Source organism: Stegostoma tigrinum, chromosome 14 (assembly GCF_030684315.1).
Source record: "Stegostoma tigrinum isolate sSteTig4 chromosome 14, sSteTig4.hap1, whole genome shotgun sequence".
Classification (NCBI taxonomy): domain Eukaryota; kingdom Metazoa; phylum Chordata; class Chondrichthyes; order Orectolobiformes; family Stegostomatidae; genus Stegostoma; species Stegostoma tigrinum.
The window spans coordinates 49818256-49838537 of NC_081367.1; the positions used below are offsets into that span (position 1 = coordinate 49818256).

The 20282-nt window shown below is 39.7% G+C and overlaps 1 protein-coding gene across 2 annotated transcripts in view; it reads left to right on the plus strand.

The window, feature by feature from the left end:
- Positions 1-20282, plus strand: part of LOC125457750 (uncharacterized) — a 167900-nt gene that overhangs the window by 24551 nt on the left and 123067 nt on the right. For both annotated transcript variants that reach the window (XM_059651129.1, XM_059651130.1), the window contains exons 15-26: positions 329-514; positions 2160-2296; positions 3234-3355; positions 6010-6228; positions 7758-7988; positions 9902-10021; positions 10615-10826; positions 12794-12863; positions 14347-14514; positions 16938-17054; positions 17162-17425; positions 18029-18175. In XM_059651129.1, the coding sequence (XP_059507112.1) occupies positions 329-514; positions 2160-2296; positions 3234-3355; positions 6010-6228; positions 7758-7988; positions 9902-10021; positions 10615-10826; positions 12794-12863; positions 14347-14514; positions 16938-17054; positions 17162-17425; positions 18029-18175 (1993 nt within the window). The remainder of the gene's footprint in view (positions 1-328; positions 515-2159; positions 2297-3233; positions 3356-6009; positions 6229-7757; positions 7989-9901; positions 10022-10614; positions 10827-12793; positions 12864-14346; positions 14515-16937; positions 17055-17161; positions 17426-18028; positions 18176-20282) is intronic.

The following is a 20282-nucleotide window of genomic DNA, read 5'->3' on the forward strand; positions in this document are numbered from 1 at the left end:
CCAAAACCCATGTCTTTCAGGGTACGATAATGTTCTGCCCCAAGCAAAAAATATTTCTCATTTCTACCATTGCAAATTACTGTCAATGGTCAGTTCTGATGAAAACCTCAATATTGTCTTGATTTCTCTATCCACTACTGCTGCCTGATCTGGTACATAATTCTAGCATTTACTGTTGCGAATAGTTATTGTAATGAACCATATCTGGCATAACATAAATGAATTGTTATTAATAAATTCAAAATGGTTAGTGGTTTTGCACAATATCACAAGAAATATTCTCTATAAATGCAAGACAAATGAAAACTAACACTGGCATTTTTTTCAGGTGTTTGATTTCCAAGTCAGGACTGATTCTTACAGTGAGAGTTTCCAGAATGACATTAAAATACAAGTGAATTCTTACTATGGGTCAGAACTTGGGAGTGTAACCTTTGTGCCGAAGTGGGCACTCAAGATCACCTGGGAAGATGTCCTTCCGTATTCTGGGTACATATACTCGGATCCTGAAGGTGTATGTATCTACTAATTCTGCATTACTATGTAAATTTAGTTCCTCCTGTCACTTCGCACATTGATCTTTGTAAAATGATTTGAGACATGTTCTTTAAGTCACAATAAGGTGTCTGCCAGTCTAGAAATGCTGGAAAGTCTTGTTCCTATTAAATCTCAAGTTACTGAACCTCAGCCATATTCTCCTACGCTGCCTGAGCTAATCTAGTTAAATTTAGAAGGCTGAGTATTTAATGAGTCGGCGATTTTGTTCCTCTGATGGCTGACATTCACCAACATTCATCATGCCAGTTCACCACAGAAATATCAAATCCCCTTCCAATGTAACTGTGCCTTAATATGCATTATGATCCGATATGTGTCAAATTTTTACACACCTAAATTAATTTTACAATTGCGATATGCATTTAAAAAACTTGCAGTTGAACTCAAGTTACATTAGATGCTGCTCATTTTTACAGAACTCAGTAGTTATAGACCCAATTTTTATCATGGCAAATATGCTAGAATTTAGTGGGGATTGTGGGTAACACAGAAGTTACATGGAAATACCACCAGCTGCAAGTCCCCATCCAAACCATGTTTCCTGCTGCCTTCGAGCCCTCGGACTATTCATTTACTATTGGTGGGTCAATGCCCTGGAGCTTCCTCCCAAACTAGACTACAGGTGTGCCGACACCACATGAACATGATCAGGCAACTCACCACCTTCTCGAGAGTAATTAGAGATTAGCAATAAATACTAACCAAGCCAATGGTGCCCACAACCCACGAATGGATTTGAAAAGTGAATGACAGTGTGCTCTGTGCAGTGTAACTTGCAATGAAGAAATTTAATAGGTTCATATATTTTCTTCAATGTGCATGGCTGTTTGTAGATTTCTTTATTTGATCAAGGCGATGGGTGGGACGTAAGTTCACTGTGAGTTACGATCAGGGCTTTAAAGGATTGTGGGAATGATTGGACATCAGTGTCCATCGGGAGCATGAGATATGAGCAGTGACTGGCATTGGGACTGGGTAAATGGGCATTTGTTGACATGGAGTTATGTGAGGGACCATGGAGGTGGCTTCAGGTCATAGGTTGGCATTGATAGGGCAAAGTAAATGAGTGAATAAGAACACAAGAGATATTTTCTGTTTAAATTTTTAAACTTTGCAGATAATTCTGTCATCCCCATTTAGGATTTTTCATTAGTCCATTGCAGGAACCAGACAGTCACTTAAGGGCTTCTCAGTATTTTTTGGTTAACTCTCAATCCACCCTGGATGGAAATTCCAAAAACAGTCGGCCATTTTACAGTCAGATTTGTGAAGTGGGGATATCTCCAGGTCCTGCAGCCTGACCCAGAAATGAAAAATCAAGATAATACCAACCAAAGTTAAAAGTAAACTAGAGCAGGTTTGAATATTTTCTCCGTTAATCACAATGTCAGTGAGGTGGAGAGCAGGAGTCTATTGTGTTGAGATACAATCTGCCATAATACATATACAGCTGCTTTATCATAAACATTGATTTATTTCCATCAGTGTTCATATTTCTTACTGTTTTTCTGTGAATCTTACATTTCTTTGAAATTTAAAATGTGTTTTTCCACCTTAATTCTATACAAATGAAATGATGAATGTGACTTTCTCTTTTTCAGACCAATACTTACCAGGCAGTCCTGACAACTGATGGCATCTTTTCCTTCTGTTTAATTCAATTCAAAGATGGTGGAATGAACTGGAAATACTACTTAAGACCTTTCTACAGAAACTATGCCCTCATGGGGTATTACAGGTAATTTCAACTTAGTTAGTGCTGTGCTTTAAAACAGATTTCCAAGATAGTTGTTCAAATATTGGACAGAATCTTCCGAGGCTACGAATGATGTGGATTATGATGACTAATGTGGGAGAATCTCATGGGCTACACTTTAGGCTTCCAAAAGTGGTGCCATCACCAGGGATCTTGGGCTATTTCAGCTGTTGCAGATTCTTCCACTTACAGTGCCTGGGAGAAGTGGGCAAGCATCGAATGAGAGAGGCACCATGAGAGCATGGTAGGCAGTTAATATGGTGACTTGTGGATGATCCCATGAGAAAACCCACAAGACCTCAGGGCCAAAAGCCATTCATGAAACTCAACAAAAATAACACTTAGACAAAACGTGGGAAGATTCACCCAATGTTATTTTCTTGGAGCAGAATACAGAATTATCTAGCCACTCGCCTTTGACTCTTTAAAAGAGCTCAACCTCAACCCTGTCTGCCTTTTTATTGTTGTATTTTTCAATCCCTGTTCTGTCTTGTATTTATGTGAATTGAATTGAATGAGGTTTATTCTCCACATGTACTCACATGAATGCAGTGAAAGGTTTATAGTCACCAGTTATGGCACTATCTTGGGTACAATATCACTGAGGCACAGATTGCTAGGTTCTTATTTGAACATTCTGATGAATGACATCCTGGAAATGTATGCCAAACGTTTATTAGTCTTGAGGCGAATTAAGGTTCAGCTGGAATCTCTCATTTCAACTTCAAAACTGGCGTCTTCTGGTATTTAAAGCCTTCACCACAATGCATTTTGTCTGGAATTTCTTGCTGTTGTAATGTGTTTTCAGTGCAACATTTGTTTTCCTAACCATTCCTGGCTCACGTACCAGTGTTGAATTCGGTTAATTTATGGTCTCATTAATTAATACCATTACTTTCGCTTTTTTTTTCATTTACAGTGGATCTACGAGTTCCAGCCGTGATTCAAATAATTTTCCAGCCTTTAACGACCCCCACACCCGATTCTTTGTGTCACCTAATAAAATCTACCATCCAGATCAATACCCAGGCTTTAAAACAGGTGGGTCATGTTCATTGTAATCTTAAAATCACAAAATCTATCAATATAATTCTGTTTTAATCATCTTTCCTTTGAGAGACAACATCTCCAATTTTATAAATTGTATAACTAAGAACGATGAGCAGAGAAAAAATTAATACTATTACAATGGAAAATGAGGGAATCAATCTCCAACGATACCTAGCCAAAGACATAACTGCAAAAGAAATCAGTCAGTGAGGAATATGATCCCCTCTACAACCAGCTGCCCGGACCAGGAGTGAGCCCATGAAGAGTTCCTCTGACCTGCCTGCTTCTCTCTGCATCGGGTACCCAAAGATTGGGCGTGTAGGACAGAAGCACAACCGAAAAAACAACAAAAAGGTATTTTTATAAGTTAAAGGAGTGTAACATCCCATAACTCACATAGGGATAGCCCATGTACTCCACAGCCCCCAGGATAAATAGTTAGCCTGGCAGCTTATGATCCACCTTAAACTACAGTTTACTAGACTGCTGTGTGCTACACTATCCACATGAACTCATCTCTTCTGTCCCACCTGAAGGAAGAACGCAGCTCTGTTTCTTTTGAAAGGACAGATGAAGAAACAACAAATACTTCCAACCAGGACAATGTGACAATGACCAAAAGACTCTGGGAAAACCAGAGAACAGAAAACAAATGTGAGGATGTGCTAAGTCAAAATAGTTTCGGGAGGGGAAATTATACACCAGAGCCACCATGTGTTCTCACTTATCCTGAAAAGTTTATGAGCTCAACTGTTTTTTTAATGAAGTAAACACACCATTAATTAAACTAAACACCCAATTAACAAATTAGAGCAAACACTATCCACCATGAGCAGTGTAACCAAAACAGAATGCAATAAAAGTGGAGGTAATAAATCAAAATGGAGTTGGTGAGGGAGATAGGTGGGCAGCGTGCACTATCTCTGAAAGTCTCGAGGGCACCCAGAGCGGACACTACTTGCTTCTTCTCCCAGGACACCCAAGGATGAACGTAGTTGTGGAATGAAGGGGGAATTCACCTCTTAAATACAAGCCTGTGAGCAATTTTTACTCACAATCAACTTCGTGCCAGCACTGTTTACTTCCACCGACATCCCCCTGGCGATGAAAACACTAGCCTCGTTACTAGAGGAACCAGTAATGCCAACCCCCTACAACACCAACACCATCATCAAGGACAGCACCCTCAAAATACGAGATTTATGCCTCACAACCCACTTTGCCTTCAACAGCAACATGTACAAACAAATTAACAGAACACCCATGGGATCACCCCGATTAAGAATTAAAGCTGAAGCAGAAATGCAAAGACGAGAATGGATGACCCTTCCCACTATCCAGCCAAAACTATGGGTCCGCGATGTGGATGACACATTTGCCACTACCAAATGCACAAAACTGCAGGAAACTCACCAACTTGTTAAAAACATCCTCACTGGCATAAAATTCACCAGGGAAGAGGTGAACAACAACTGACTCCCATTCCTGCAAGTAATGGGCGAAGAAAGGTCCAGTGGTGAGCTCCAGACCAGCATATACAGGAAGGCTACCCCTACAGACCCGATACTTAAGTACAATACCCCAACTCTCACACATGAAGCTGCATCAGAACTCCGTTCAAAAGAGCCAGAACACACTGCCGCATCCTGGAACTAGCCAAAGCCAAAGACGAACACCTCCACAGCTCCTTTAAAAACAACGGTTATCAAAAAAGTGTAGTCCACCAGTACTTACCCAACCGACAACCACAGGAAGATGCAACACGCCCAAACGCACTCGTCACCCTGCCATACATCAAGAACATATCAGAGATGACCACCAGACTACTCTGACCACTAGGAACTGTGGTAGCACACAAACCCACAGCTACACTACCACAACTACTGGCAAGACCAAAGTGCCATGTAAGGGTTCCCACAAACACTATGCATTGGACAGACCAGGAGAAAACTATCAGGATACATGAGCACCAATGAGCTACCAAAAGACACGACTAAATAGCACTCATTTCCAAACACTCGAACAAAGAAGGCCATCAACTCGACTGGCACAGCATAACCATACCCAGATAAGCCAACCAAAGACACACACGGGAATTCCGAGAGGCCTGGTACTCAACCCAGAACTCCAATCACAAGCATGTGGGAATAGACCCCATATACCAACCAGTAAAAAGCAGAACCAGAAATGAGGCCAAGCACCACATCAAACCGGACCCACATATTAACAAGTGGGACAGTCCAATAGCACTTCATCGGTGGCGCACTGATGATGTTACCTAGTATCGTGATGAAACGTCTGGAAGCCAACCTAACAGCTCACTGACTAAATCAACAAACCCATCCATAACCCACACTACAAGTCTTCTCAAAAACGTCAAGTCCTACCTGCTTCAGAGGTGCAAAGTAACAACTCTGAACAGGCTCTCTCGGAAAATATCTTCTATTTGAGCCTTCCTACCTTTGAATCAGGATGCCTTGATTCAAGTCTCGCTTGCTCCAGAAGTGTGAGCAGGTTGATAAAAAATGCCTTTCTTTAACCCCAAGGGAAATGTGCTTATTATATGATATCATCACGATGAATTGAATGTGATTTTCTCAAGGCCGTAATGTTTGTTGTTGAATGTCTGTAATCTTTATTTATAGGCAAAAAGGGACTGTGGGCTTACCGCTTGGAAAGAAATGACCAAAACACAAAAAACCCAAGACAGAAGTGCATTGATTGGTATATACGTGAGCCTGTACCGTACTGGAGTTTCTACACTTCCCCTTGTCCCTGCTCATTTTGGCAGGCAATATTTGATCGTGCCTTTACATGGGGAGGTGAAATATATTACTATGGATTCGATATTAAAGAAACTCAAGGTAATTGTTACCTTTATTATTCAGGACCAGTGACAAGAGATTGTTATCCAGGTGACTTCAGAACAATTCCAATGTTTTACGTTTAATTTAGATAAATGGGAGGTGCTGCATTTTGGAAAGGCAAATCAGGGCAGGTTTTATACATTTAACGGTAAGATCCTTGGGAGTGTTGCTGAACTGAGGCCTTGGAGTGCAGGTTCATGGTTCCTTGAAAGTGGATTCACAGGCAGATAGGACAGCGAAGGTGTTTGGTATGCTTGCCTTTATTGGTCAGTGCATTGAGTACAGGAGTTGGGAGGTCATGTTGCGGCTGTACAGGGCATTGGTTAGGCCACTATTGGAACACTGAGGTCAATTCTGGTCTCCCTGCTATGGGAAGGATGTTGTGAAAGGGTTCAGAAAAGATTTATAAAAATGTTGCCTGGGTGAAAGGGTTTGAGCTATATGGAGAGGGGGAATACACTGTGGCCTTTTTCTCTCGAGCGGAGGCTCAGAGGTGACCTTTTAGAGTTTTATAAAATCATGAGGGGCGTGGATAGAGTAAATAGTAAAGGTCTTTTCTGTGGGATGCGGGCGTCCAAAACTAGAGGGCATACGTTTAAGGCAGGGGGAGTAAGATTCAAAAGAGACCTAAGGGGCAACTTTTTCACGCAAAGGGTGGTGCGTATATGGAATGAAGTGCCAGAGGAAGTGGTGGAGGCTGGTACAATTACAACATTTAACTTCAACTACAAAGTCACCACCACCTGATGAAGGAGCAGCGCTGTGAAAACTTATGATTTTCAATAAAACTGTTGGACTAAAACCTGGTGTCGTGTGACTTCTGACCTATTTTTGAGACACCTGCAAATTCGGCTGCAGTAAATCCACTTCCCTCCTCTTAAACATTAATCGATATTGTAAACTTGTCATCCCAGCACTGACCCATGTGGAACTTCACTGGTCATGGGTTACAAACCTGAAAAAAAAAGCTGCTTATCCCCACTTAATATTTCCTGCCCATTTGCCAGTTGTATATCCATGCCTGCATACTACCTCCAAAACCATGGGCTCTCATGACTTAACAAAATGTGGAGCTGGATGAACACAGCAGGCCAGGCAGAGGAGCAGGAAGGCTGACATTTCGGGCCTAGACCCTCCTTCAGAAATGTAGAGGTTCTCTTTCCCTTGTGCCCCTACTTAAGTTCCAATGAAGGAGAGGAGCCCAAGTCAGAGAAATGGAGAATGTGGGTTTGGGTAGAAATAGGGCTGGAGGGCAATGAATGAAAGGGATGACATGGTTATGAAGAATTTACAACTTAGATTAAAAAAATATATATTTGAACGATTGGAGGACCTGGAGGCTACCTGAAATCCAAGTTGACCAGACTGCTGCAAAAATAAAAATTGATGTGGGAATAGTTGTGTGGAATAGATTTTAGTAAAAGGATTCATCTAAGGTGAGAGATGGTACTATGAGTGGGTAGATTATCTAACATACAAGGAGATTGAGTAATAGAGTGCAAATTGAATTTGATTTTTTTTCCCAGCGTTCTATATCACAATGCAAAGCAGGTTCCCTAATTGGCTAGGCTCTGGAGTGAGATGTTATTATGCGGGAAACGGTGGTCTGATCTACGGAGAGAAAGAAAGGTTTCTCCCAACACCATGGACTTACTACAACTGGTTGATTTGGTGGTGGAGAGGATACCTATTTTATAGACAGCAGTGGAACTATTTTTGGAATACTCTGTTACCAAACCTGCAAGAACAATACAGAGGTAAGAAAAAATACCTTTCACTTTATACAATGTTTTATTTAACTAACAGAAAGAACAGAGGTAAACTATTGGACTTTAAAACAAAAACAGAAAATGTTAGAAATACCCAACAAGTTTGGAACGATCCGTAAAGGGAAGAATAACAGTGTGACTGTATGTTAAAAGGATGTTTGGGTTGAGAATAGAGGGGTATCAGCCCACTATTTTGCATTGACACCTATCGCAAATAAACCACGTTCAGAGAGACTGGATGGGGTTGGCGCTATTACCCTTTCACAACTGGAGATTGATCAGTTGAAGTCGATTAGGTCCAATCTAAGTGTCTATTTGGGGTCCATTCCCTCAGCAACATTTATTTCCAGTCAGCAAGATATACGAAGAGACAGTGATCTAGACCACTGTAAGGCCATCATCATGGGCTCCCATCAGAAAAGGTGTGGTTGCCATGATTAATCACGAAAGGCACCCACACCTACAACATTTGGGTGCCACCATGCCACAGCTGAGACCCCTGGCCTTCAGATCCATGTGTTGCCCCTTTTGCGGTTGAAACCAGGTCAGTGTGACATTTTTAAATATGAAAGCTGTTGACTTTTTCAAGAGAAGTATGTTCAGGACAAGCTGAAGGGGAACTTCGCAGGAGAGTAACCATATCAGTTTCATTGTGGACTGTCTTGACTCTTGACCATCAGAAATCAGACATGTGACTTGAGTACACAAATCTAAGCAGTTCCATCATCTGCAAAGCTCCAAATATTTACTTAGCTTCATTGTCTCTTCCTTTTAAAAATCCAGTGAGCATTCTCTGGAACACAGGTTCAAAATCCTTCACCCTGGCCAGAAAATGCAACCAAAAAACTTCAAGTCAATGACTTGGCATGCTGTAGTCACTATTTTACATATATTTGTGCTAATGAGACTGCTGTTACATTCTACTAATATGTCACTCGTTCAGCCTGCACTAATGATTATCCCTGTTGCGGGTATGTTCATCCTTTCAGAAATTTACAGCAACAGAGACATTAGCAGGTTTCTGTATTGGGTGTAGGGTACTAAAGGGCCGACTGGAAGCAGCGAAATGCATTAAACACAGCAATGACTATCAGAATTGACCACATCTTGGCTGTCATGCTGAATACCCTTAAACCAAAACTGACTGCCTTCCAGCTAATAAAAGCATCAAACCACAATTATTTCACAAAGATTGCTTTTCAGTGCTTACTTTGGGTGCCATTAAAATTACTCAGATAAAGGGAAGGTGATGGCCCAGTGGTAATGTCGATGGACAGTTAATCGAGAAACCCAGGTAATGTCTGGATTTGAATCCTACCATGGCAGATGGTAGAATGTGAATTCAAAAAAGGTCTGAAATTAAGAATCTCTGAATGAATCAATTGTCAGGAAAAAACTCGTCGGGTTCACTAACGTCCTTTCGAAAAGGAAACAGCCATCCTTACCTGGTCTGGCCGACATGTGACTGCAGACCAACAGCAATGTGGTTGACTCTTAAATGCCCTCTGGGGAATTACAGGTGAGCAAGAAGTGCTGACCTAGTCAGTGATGCTCTCATCCTGTGAAGGAAATAAACAACAATATGAAATGAAGGCTGCTTGACAAGCAATTTGATTGTGAGGCAAGATACCAACTGGTCTGCTGAAAATTTCTGATCATTTTTGTCAGTTTCCAGTGACCTCTGGACACTGAGCTGTGGTGTAATTTTAATGTTATTACGCAGTGCGCAGGATAAGGCAACTGTCCAATGAAAAAAATCATTTCTGGCCAGGAGAAAAGCGACAAATCAAATTGACTAGGGAAATAGAGGTTTATTCCCCATACGTACAGCCACCATAAATGTTTGCTGTCAATCCAGGTCAATTATTTTTATTTATTAGTTTTCCCTGTTGCTTTTGTAGAAATGGAAGTGGACCCTTACCATGACTGCTGCAGAGACTCTGGTGATCCCTTTTTCTGCAATCTTTACCGATCAAGGAGACCCTTCGATTTCTGCTTTGGATACATTCCTCCAAGGATAGGTATTTCATTCAAAGAATGTGCTCACTCTGGATATCCACGCAATTTTTCCTTTGACAGAAATATTCCAGTTTTTTCTTTCATTTTCCTGAATTTAGTCGCTCATTTCTTACTATATGTTCTTCAAATTTACAAATAATCACAAAATAAATGTCTTCTTCCACAATTCAAAAGAGATTTACAAAGAGTTCAGTACATGCCCTAATCAACTCAAAACATCACTGTGCTTGGCTGAAGTTAATTTCCATCATTTGTGAGTTTTAATAATCTATAAGCAAAGCATTCGATCTTAATGGTTAAGTTCCATCCTGCTTCTTCCAAATGAGGAAGTGATGGTATCTTCACTTAGATTCTATTTCAAATGTAATAAAGTTCCTATTGTGATCAAAAGATTTGACAGGCATTTGCTTACGTACGATTTTACTTGAGTGTAGCAGATTGTTGAACAATCACCAAAACTAGTGATGTTAAAATGGTTAGGAATCAGTCACCGACTCCATTCACGACCAACAAACATAATCAAACTTTCCTCCAAAAATTTTCATCACAGCTGGAATAAAAGATTTATGAGTCATTTTCTTTATTAACTTTCCAGGTTTCTTCTTTGGAGATCCTCACATTGTGAACTTGGATAGTGTAAAATACACCTTCAATGGCCTGGGAGAATTCATCCTATTAAGTGCGAAAGATGAAAATGACACATCATTGTTCAGACTTCAAGGACGAACCCTCAGAGCTGGAGAAAATAGAACATCACAGGCAACTAGCTTTGTAGCATTGGCAGCACAAAGAAGGAATGGAACAAAGGTGATTAGTGCACGTCTTATTACTTCACAAGGAAATGTGTACTGATGTATATCACACTAATGAAGCACTAAAATCTGTTCAAGTGGCAGCTTGGCTCAGTGGCTGTGTTCATGCCTGAAAGCTAAAAGATCTATAGCTTCAAGCCCCATTCCAGGGTTTTAGCATCTAATCTTAGTTCACATTTAAAAGCAACACGGAAAGAATGTTGAATTGTCGGAGCTACCATCTTTTTGGACTAAAGGACATTCACTCGTCAGGTGAACATAACATTATTTGCTTGATAGACAGAGATGCTCATCTGATGTCCTGCCCAACATCTTTCTAACAACAAACATCAACAATAATAGATTAACTGGTCACTTAGTTTGTTGCCATTTGTGGGACCTTACCAAGACATCAGCTGTCCGGTTTGTTTGCATAGTGACAGTGCTTACACTTAAATATTTAACTGGCTTTGATGAGCTTGAGATAACACAATGAAGTATAATGTACGATGTAAGTGCATTGTCTTCAACTTTTGATTATCTTGACAGAGAATTAATTCTTGAATGCAAACATGGCCTTGACGATATCACCCATATCCTCAGAACAACTGCAAGGAAAGGATGATTTGCATTTCTAGAGTACCTATCAGAAACTCGAGCCATCCAAAGAACTTTACAGCCACCAACATACTTTTAAGATATAGCTACTGTTGTCATATAGGTAATGCATAGCAAGCAAATCTACAACAGGAGACAAAAATCCAGACTCTGATTCCCTTATTCACAATTTAAATGGGAATATACAAAAGCATTTTGAATATATAATTTTGATGAAGACCATTACGAGCAATCTGGCTCATCCAAGTTCAGTGGATACCTGTAAGGTACAGTGGGAAATATTTTTTCTGACTCCTAATTGATACATATTCAAGAGAATAATAGTATTTTTTCTTCTGTTTCGAATTAATTGTCGGTATTTTTGTTTCAAAACATTTTACAATTTCATTGCCAAGAGAAGAGAAATCATCGCAGTTGAAATCTGACTGACTTATAGTGAACAGAATGAATCTTTCTCATTCAACGTTATGTTAAACCTCATTCTGCTATCTTTGACCAGGTGCCTTTGGTGCTGACATTGGAGTTTGGAAGTCACCGTAGTTTATTTGGCTGTTCTCTCAATAGAGAGAGAGATAAATGGTAGTGGTAGGATGCTCATGCCTCAGGCGAGTGAAAAGGTTAAGAGGCAGGGCCTTCATGGTGATCACAGCAGTACAGGAATGGAACATCACCAAGTATGACAAACCTACCAATTAGTCTCCCCGCCCCCCGCCCCCCACCCTAAACCCATATAACATTTTAACATTTCCAAGTATACACTGGCAGCAAGAAATCTTATCAGTCACCAGATCAATTTGCACAATCATACATAAATTACATTCATACTTCTCCTGACTCACAAATGAACTTAACTCATTGACCTTCAATCCAACTCCTTGCAAATTCAAACTGGTTGAGAAGCCAAGATAATAAAATGTGAGGCCGGATGAACACAGCAGGCCCAGCAGCATGCTCAGGCCCCAGATTAGGAAAGCAAATCCCAGACCTGAATGAAGCTTCGCCTGAATATTTATAAAGGTCTCTTCAAGGGTGGGGCAAGGTGCATTTCCACCTGCGCCGTAACATTATATTCAATAGGTCTGAAATGTGAAAGGAGTGGTTAAGAGCCTAGCTCCAATTTAACTTGCTTTATCCATTCCAACTCTGCTGGGTTTCTGCTAAGTATGTAGATAAAATTAACAGATGTTCAAAAGATTTACTGTGAATGACTAAGGGAATGTTTCCTTTTATTCTTCAGTATGAGTGCGAGCCGACAGTTTATACACAAGTTTTCTTTCAAAAAACAAGTGCAAAAAACCATGTTTGCAAATACATGCTATCTACCATTAGTCACGTTGAGGGAGTGAAATTATTTTCTTTTTACAGGTTCAGTGGAACATCAATAATGACGATGAAATAATTCTCACGGTTGATGGAAATATTGTAACTGTTGCAGGTAAGAGTGAATAGTTTAACCTTGACATTATTCATTCCAATTTGCAGCACCCATAAGCTAAATGCAGAAGCACTTAAGCAATTTAAGGCATTGGTCAGAATAATCAAAACAGATATTTTGGGGAATTTATGGAATAGTTACTCAATTTGCATGCAGAATAGGTGTGAGTTTAGTAGCATGCTTACAGCTGTTTCCCAAATCATCAAATGGGAGACACAAATTTCTTTCCCGGAAAGGCCTCAATTAAATATCTTTGCTGAACCGATTTCGCTCGTCAGAAAATTGCACTGTATGGTATGCTGGTGAACAGTGTTTGGTAAAATAGATACTACCAGTGAGGTGTTTCTAGGGGCTGCAGTGAGAATTAGTAAGCAGCAGAACAAAAAGAATGATAGAATCTCAAGGAGCAGTCTTGCTCCCCCTGTCCCCACAAACAACTTTGATTATGTCCTCACAACTGTTGTCTTTTGGGTGAGGCGTCCAACACTTGCTTTGCTTCTTGATTTACTCACGTATGGTTCTACTTTCTGCAGCTGTATGTCACTTTTTTCCTTTAATTTCTCTACTCTGTAACTAAGGACTGTGCCTCGGTACTCTGTACGTAAGATGGTATCCTGTTTTGATAATTTTATCACTGTAACCAGTCTTGTAACTGAAGAAGCTCTACCTGGGTACTTTTGTAACTATATGTGACAGCTTGTAAGCTTTCACTGTACTTAATGAAGTACATGTGACAATAAAGCTAATTCAATTCAATTCAATTTCCTTTAAGGTAGTTCAGCCATTCAGAAAGATCGAAGTAAAATACATGCCCCACACTATTTTTTTCAACGTTGTAATCAGGTCCCGAACATAGGAATTAAATCCTGATCTGCCATCTAATAAACCTTTGAGATGGTTTGGGCCAGAGTGCTGGAAACCCCTTGAAAGACCTGCCTGAAAGTCGATTCAGGCGATCAAATGGTTACATAATGATATCATCGGCCTTTTATAAATTGTTCAGCTGTTCTTTTAGGTGAGAAACCGGCAATCAGTAGCCAAAGCCTTGCTCAATTCTGAGTTGAAATTGCAAAGTTCCAAAAACTGAAAACAATCTCAACTATTGATAACTTAATCTTTTTGTATCAACTGCAGTATCGTTAAATTTTCAAAGATTCCACATTGGGATCAGTAGAACTCATTCATGTTTATGAATGGATGGCTAAGTTTTTTAAAGAAATACATGCTCAGCTAAGTTAATCTGAGGCTCTGTTTATAAAAATAAAATCCTCATTTACAGGAATACATGCTAATCAACTGTGTTTTAATTATGGAAAAATGATCTGCACGTGGGTTTGATCCTCACATTAATTTCAGTATTTATTGATATTTTTCCATTGTATTTTTTTAGATAATGTTATGGTTTTAATTGAATATCTCACACTTGCACTTGCCAATATGATGGACAAAACATAAATTTGATTTTTATCATTCTTCGTTACAGAAAATTCTACCTTTATAAATGAAGTGACCGTACAAAAAACAACTGACAATGAAATTGTGGCTGCCTTTGAAGGTGGAACCTCCATTACTGTTTCAGGAACAAAGGGGGCTTTAGCTTTCACGACTTCACTAGATAATTCTTTAAAAAATAAAACGGAAGGTCTCTTGGGTGAGTAAAGATACCACTTTTAAATTGTGTCCTTATTACAATGTAAATGATGGAAAAGTTCATAAAATAAATGGATTGTTACATTTTTAGTTTCACATTCCAAAAGCAGAATACTTTGCTGGAAATCTGAACTGAAAACAGACGATGCGAGAAGCAATGCAGCATGTCTGGCAGGTCTCTGTCAAGAGAGAAACAGACTGAACCTGATTTTAACTCTGTGGAAGTGAATGGGTTTTGAGTAATTTACAAACTTACCCATTCATTCAAAGCCTATCCACCTGCACAATTAAGTTGGAATCCATTGCTGGGTTACTCTTTCCACAGAAGTACTAGGTCTGAGAAGTATTTACAACTTTTTCTATACTCCGAAGATGGAAGAAAATTCAATTTTAACACAGATGATCCTCTCTGTCATTTTTTAGATAGGAACAGAAATGATTCCCCAACATAAATTCCAAATGTAACACTGATGATACTGATATTGGAAAATATAACACTGATTTAGTGACTAGGCAGAAAAGTAAATAACAGTGGCCCTTCCGGCCTTACCATTGCAAAAGTAACAAACACAGAAAGGTAATTAACATAATAAAATGTGAGGCTGGATGAACACAGCAGGCCCAGCAGCATCTCAGGAGCACAAAAGCTGACGTTTCGGGCCCAGACCCTTCATCGTCAGCTTTTGTGCTCCTGAGATGCTGCTTGGCCTGCTGTGTTCATCCAGCCTCACATTTTATTATCTTGGATTCTCCAGCATCTGCAGTTCCCATTATCACTGATCCAAGGTAATTAACAATTTAAGTAATGGTTTAGAAACAGCAATATTGGATGGACTGACCATGACACAACCAATCTGAAATCAACTACAGTGTACAACCATGTGTAAAAACTATTTTATAGTACTTTTGATTGTCGACTTAAATGGGAAAAGGATTGGTTTAAAAATGCAAGAACCATGGTTAGGGATTGTTGTCCTTTTAAAAGCAGGCTACCAGCACTTACTGTAAGGGCTGTTCACAGTGTTGTTTATGGCTTAGAGACAGTTGGAACTGCCAATGCTGGAGTTTGAGCTAACAAGGTGTGGAGCTGGTTTTTGGCTTGTTTGAATGAAACACAAATGATTCGGAGGAGTCTTCACCAGACAGATGTTGAAAGGATGGTTCCTGTGTGGGAGGATCGAGAACGAGGTGTCACAGTTTAAAAATAGACGTAGACCTTTAAAACATAGATGAGAATTTCTTTTTCCTCCCAGAGGATTTGTCTTCAAAAGGAGATAGGTGCAGAATGCTAAGATTTTTAATGCACAGGCAGATAGATTCTTGATTACCAAGGCGAGGAAAGATTATCGGGGATATGTAGGAATGCTGAGTTGAGGTTAAGAGCAGACCAGCTATGATTTTAGTGAGTGGCAAATCAGGTGTAAAAAACTGAGTGGCCTATTCTTGTTCCTTCTTCATTTGTTTGTAACCATTGAGGCAAAATTAGTTGTACAGAAACTGGCACCACGGGGTATGTGTCAAGTAGGATTCAGCTGGCAACAGGTAGTTAATTGATCTGTAAAACCATGATTAGTTCTTGATGGCAAAAATTTTCTGAATGCCAACAACTGTGTAATTGACTCCCCAGTAGCCGAGCAATTTGGAGGTTTGAACAGCATCGCCATGACACTTCAGACCTCCAGAAACAAAGATGCTGTCTTTCTGTAGTAATAATTGTCTAGAGACTGAAAAAGACCAGTTTCCTTTCACTAATCGGTTGCTATAAACTGTGGCTTTTAAACAATAAGTCACAGATGTTGTCAGTTGTGACCCAGTCACTCTGTACCTCCTGCAAACAAGTGAAAAGAGACTGAAAGTGATTGAAAGTATTTTCCCTCCGTTCATAGCTCCAACGATTTCTGTGTCTGACTCTGTCTGTGTGCACAGGGTTTAGTGTTTTAACAAGTAGAGGTGTATTTCAACAGTTAATAATTGTTTACGCACAGCCGGAATCGATTCAATTGTAATCAACAGTAATTCTTGTTAAGTACAGAAACCTGATCTATGCTTTTCGTTAACCTGGATCGAAAAAGACCGGAAACTTCAGGAATTTTGTATATTTTGATACACGCTTTGACTTTTGTGATGACTCCAGGAATAGCAGGTCGTGATTTCTGGTGTGCTGCCCCAGTGAGTTGTGACAGGTGCTTGCTTCAAGTGTCACTGAAAGCAAAAATTGGCTTTACGGTGATAATCTTTTATCTCTGGGAGAAGAAACATTTGAAGTTTAGCTTCAATATTGTTTTGCATTTTCCATATTTTGCTGTTCTGGTTTTGAATGATAACATGATTTAATAATTACAACAATTCAGAAGCAGAATACTTTGTTGGAACTGTTCTTGGCTTTCCATGTACTGCAACAAAATTTTCTATTTCTACATTTAGGTGTCTGGAATGACGATAAAACAGATGATTTTAAAGCTGCTAATGGAACATACCTCAACTTTGATGGAACAAATTTGCCCACAGACGCTCAAATATTTTTTGATTTTGGCTTGACATGTAAGCATAACTTTTGCATATTTTAAAATACAATTCCTAACATGGATAATTGACTCAATAACTGAGTAATTATGTTGTGTTATGTTTATGTATGTTTCTTTTTTTAGGGAAAACAATGGTAAACAACAGCATATTCACATACAACACGACTGCTGGAGAGTCTTGGTACACATATAACAACAACAGTTTTGTACCTTTGTTTTATGATGAGCTTTTGCAAACTACAGAAAAAGAGAAAATTGACAAAGCTAATGAAACTTGTAAAGGAGACGATGACTGCATTTTTGACGTTTTAAGTACAGATGATTTATCGTTTGGAGCTGTTACATTACAAAGTGTGACAACATTTGCAGCACAGAACAGCACAATGAGTACGTACACATGTTGAAAAATTGAAGTATTGTTGACATATACTCAACCATAACATTCACTAGATCAGTGGTTCTCAATCTTTATTTTTTAGAAAGAAACTTTTCAAATGGTTGAACGGATAAGAGAGAATGAGTAGGTTCATGCCATTGCTAATCCTTTGGAGCAGTGCCTCCCAAATCTTTGTAATCTGTTGGAGGACAGATTGCTGGACTACTGACTATTAGTGCCAGGATCTAACCTGCTGCTATCAGGCCTTAAAAACGTGAGGGTACCTTTAAGACCTGGAAGCCAGTTGGATCACAACTGTGCTCAGTGCTCTGACCTTATCAGAGTTCAGTTAGACAGAGGATGAGAACAAAGAAGTAGCATGAAATTTGCATACTGACTGCCTGAGTGGCATCAGGCAAAGACTGGTCATGAACTGCAATGTTTTTTGTCAAAGTTTAATCCACGCAGTCCTGGGTGTATTTGAATTTCTCATGTCAGAAAAATGACGCCATGTCGTGGTGTCCAGTCCCTTAAATTTGTTTATAAAATAGAAAGAAGACTTATCGCTGAAGGCTTTCAGTAACGTTACTATCATATCACTATCATATTCACAGATAATTTCCCACCTAACATCACTGGAGATTCAACCATTCAAACTCGTCTTGATGAGCCAGTGTTTGTTCTTTTTACTGCAACTGATAGCAATGATGATGAGGTGACGTTTTCAGTGGTGACTGATTCTCCAGATATCACAATTACAGGTAACGTTGGACTACCTATGATTTTCAGGTGCATTCATTGGTTCTAGTCACCTACTATTTTGGCATTTAATCTGAATCAAAAATTACGTTGTGAAGATGCGTTGATGTTTAATTAGGGATATCAGAAGTAAGGGGAGAGTCAACAAATGAAAGAAGAGAACAAATTTGTAGAGGGAAGTGAGAGAACAGGAAAGATAGTACATATATGCTTTGACTAAGTTTTCACAGAAGAGGAGTTGGATGCCAAAATTGTAGAAATGCCTGAAGTGAGTGCAGAATGTTCAGTATTCAAAGCGACCTATTACAGAAGTTATTCAGAACCCAATTGCTTTTGTTATAAAACCTCTATGACGCTGTGGCTGTTATCCCTAAAATTCAAATTCCTTTTATTGTATGAAAGACATGTCTGATTGAATGAGTACATTTAATTACATCCCAAGGCTAAGTAAATGCTGTGATGGGATTTTATCTGTGGGCTCCATGAGAATCACAGTATAAAAAGAGATGAGGAAATTATCTAGATGCAAAACCTTGTGATTGAGGATTCAGGCACTTCCTTGTATTTGGTTGTTGGTTATTATTATGGTAGGGACCATAGTGTTTTCCTTAGGATATCATCAAATAGCCATCAATCCTTACCACCAATGTTGATTATCTTATCATTGATTTCAATGTAATTTGTAAAATAGTGAGGAGAAGAGATAGAATTAATGGCAGTTGTCCCAAGAATGGGAGAATCTCAAAACTCCAGGACACATTTTTAGGGTGAGGGGAAGGAGATGAATAGGTAGTATATGAATAGGAAAGGTTTGCAGGAATAGGGGCCAGGGGCTGCAGGTGGGACTAGTTTAGTTTGGGATCATGGTCAGCATGGACTGGTTGGACTGAAGGGTCTGTCTCCATGCGAGATAACTCTGTGACTATGTATGAGACCTTGCTATCTACAAATTATCTGCTGCATTTCCCTCCATTATAGCAGTGACGACATTTCAAGATTATTTAGCTGTCACTAAAGTATCCGTTCCCAGCTGAGAGGCACAACTCAGGTCTGTGATGCACTTCTCCCCACCTGGCTGGATAAATGTAGCCCCAACAACACTTAAAAAGTTTCAAGTACCTCACCCACCACCTTAAACATTTGCAAAGTTGCACACCACAATGCATAGTGGTAGGAGGGTACTATCTACAAAACGTACTGCAGTACCTCACTGAGGTCCTTTCAACAACATCAACCAAACCTGTGATCTCTGCCACCGAGAAAGACCACGATAGCTGATGCATGGGAATACCACCACTTTGAAGCTCCCCCTTCAACCATTACAGCACCCTGACTTGTAATAACATTGCCATTCCATCGTTGCTATAACAAAATCTGGGAAATTTGTCATCAGCAACACTGTCAATGTAATTAGAGTGTAATGGTTTTAAAAAAATCAGTTTGTTGCCACCCTCTGAAATGTAGTTGGGGCGAAGCAATAAATACCAGCCAAGCCACTGATACCCACATCCCATGAATAAACAAAATAGTTCATAAGGTGAAGATGCATTTTGGCACAAATGTATACCATCTTCCAGAACCCATTGTTCTGTGGGTGTATTCATTAATTCGGTAGCTGATACAGAGGGCCTAATCTTCCCATCCCCTGTGCAGTGTGGGCAATGGTGACGCAGTTGGGAAAATATGGCAAGATGAAAAAAATGAGATTCTCGACATCAAGAAGAAGAGCCTGATTTTTCACCGGTGCTTTAACAGCCGAGGTGAGAGTCTTGCTACCGAGCAGTGCAAGGCTGATTTGTATGCATTAAGATCTCATTATTACCTAAACTTGCCTCATTTATACAGTTTGTTGTTTTATCAGACAATTCAGAGAAACTAAATGAAGCAACATGAAAGTCTCAGTTGGTACTTTGCAGCTTCACCTTGCCGTTTGATCCTGAAATAACTCCACCCAGGCCGTTATCCTGTCACCAAGTTGCCTTTATTTAAACATGGAAGGTCCTTGACACTGATCCAGCTCCCTAAGAGCCAGATCTCAGCGTGTGCAGGATGTCTGACACTCCTGTACTTATCTGAGAGCCAGGACTCCAAGATTAACAGCTCCAATCA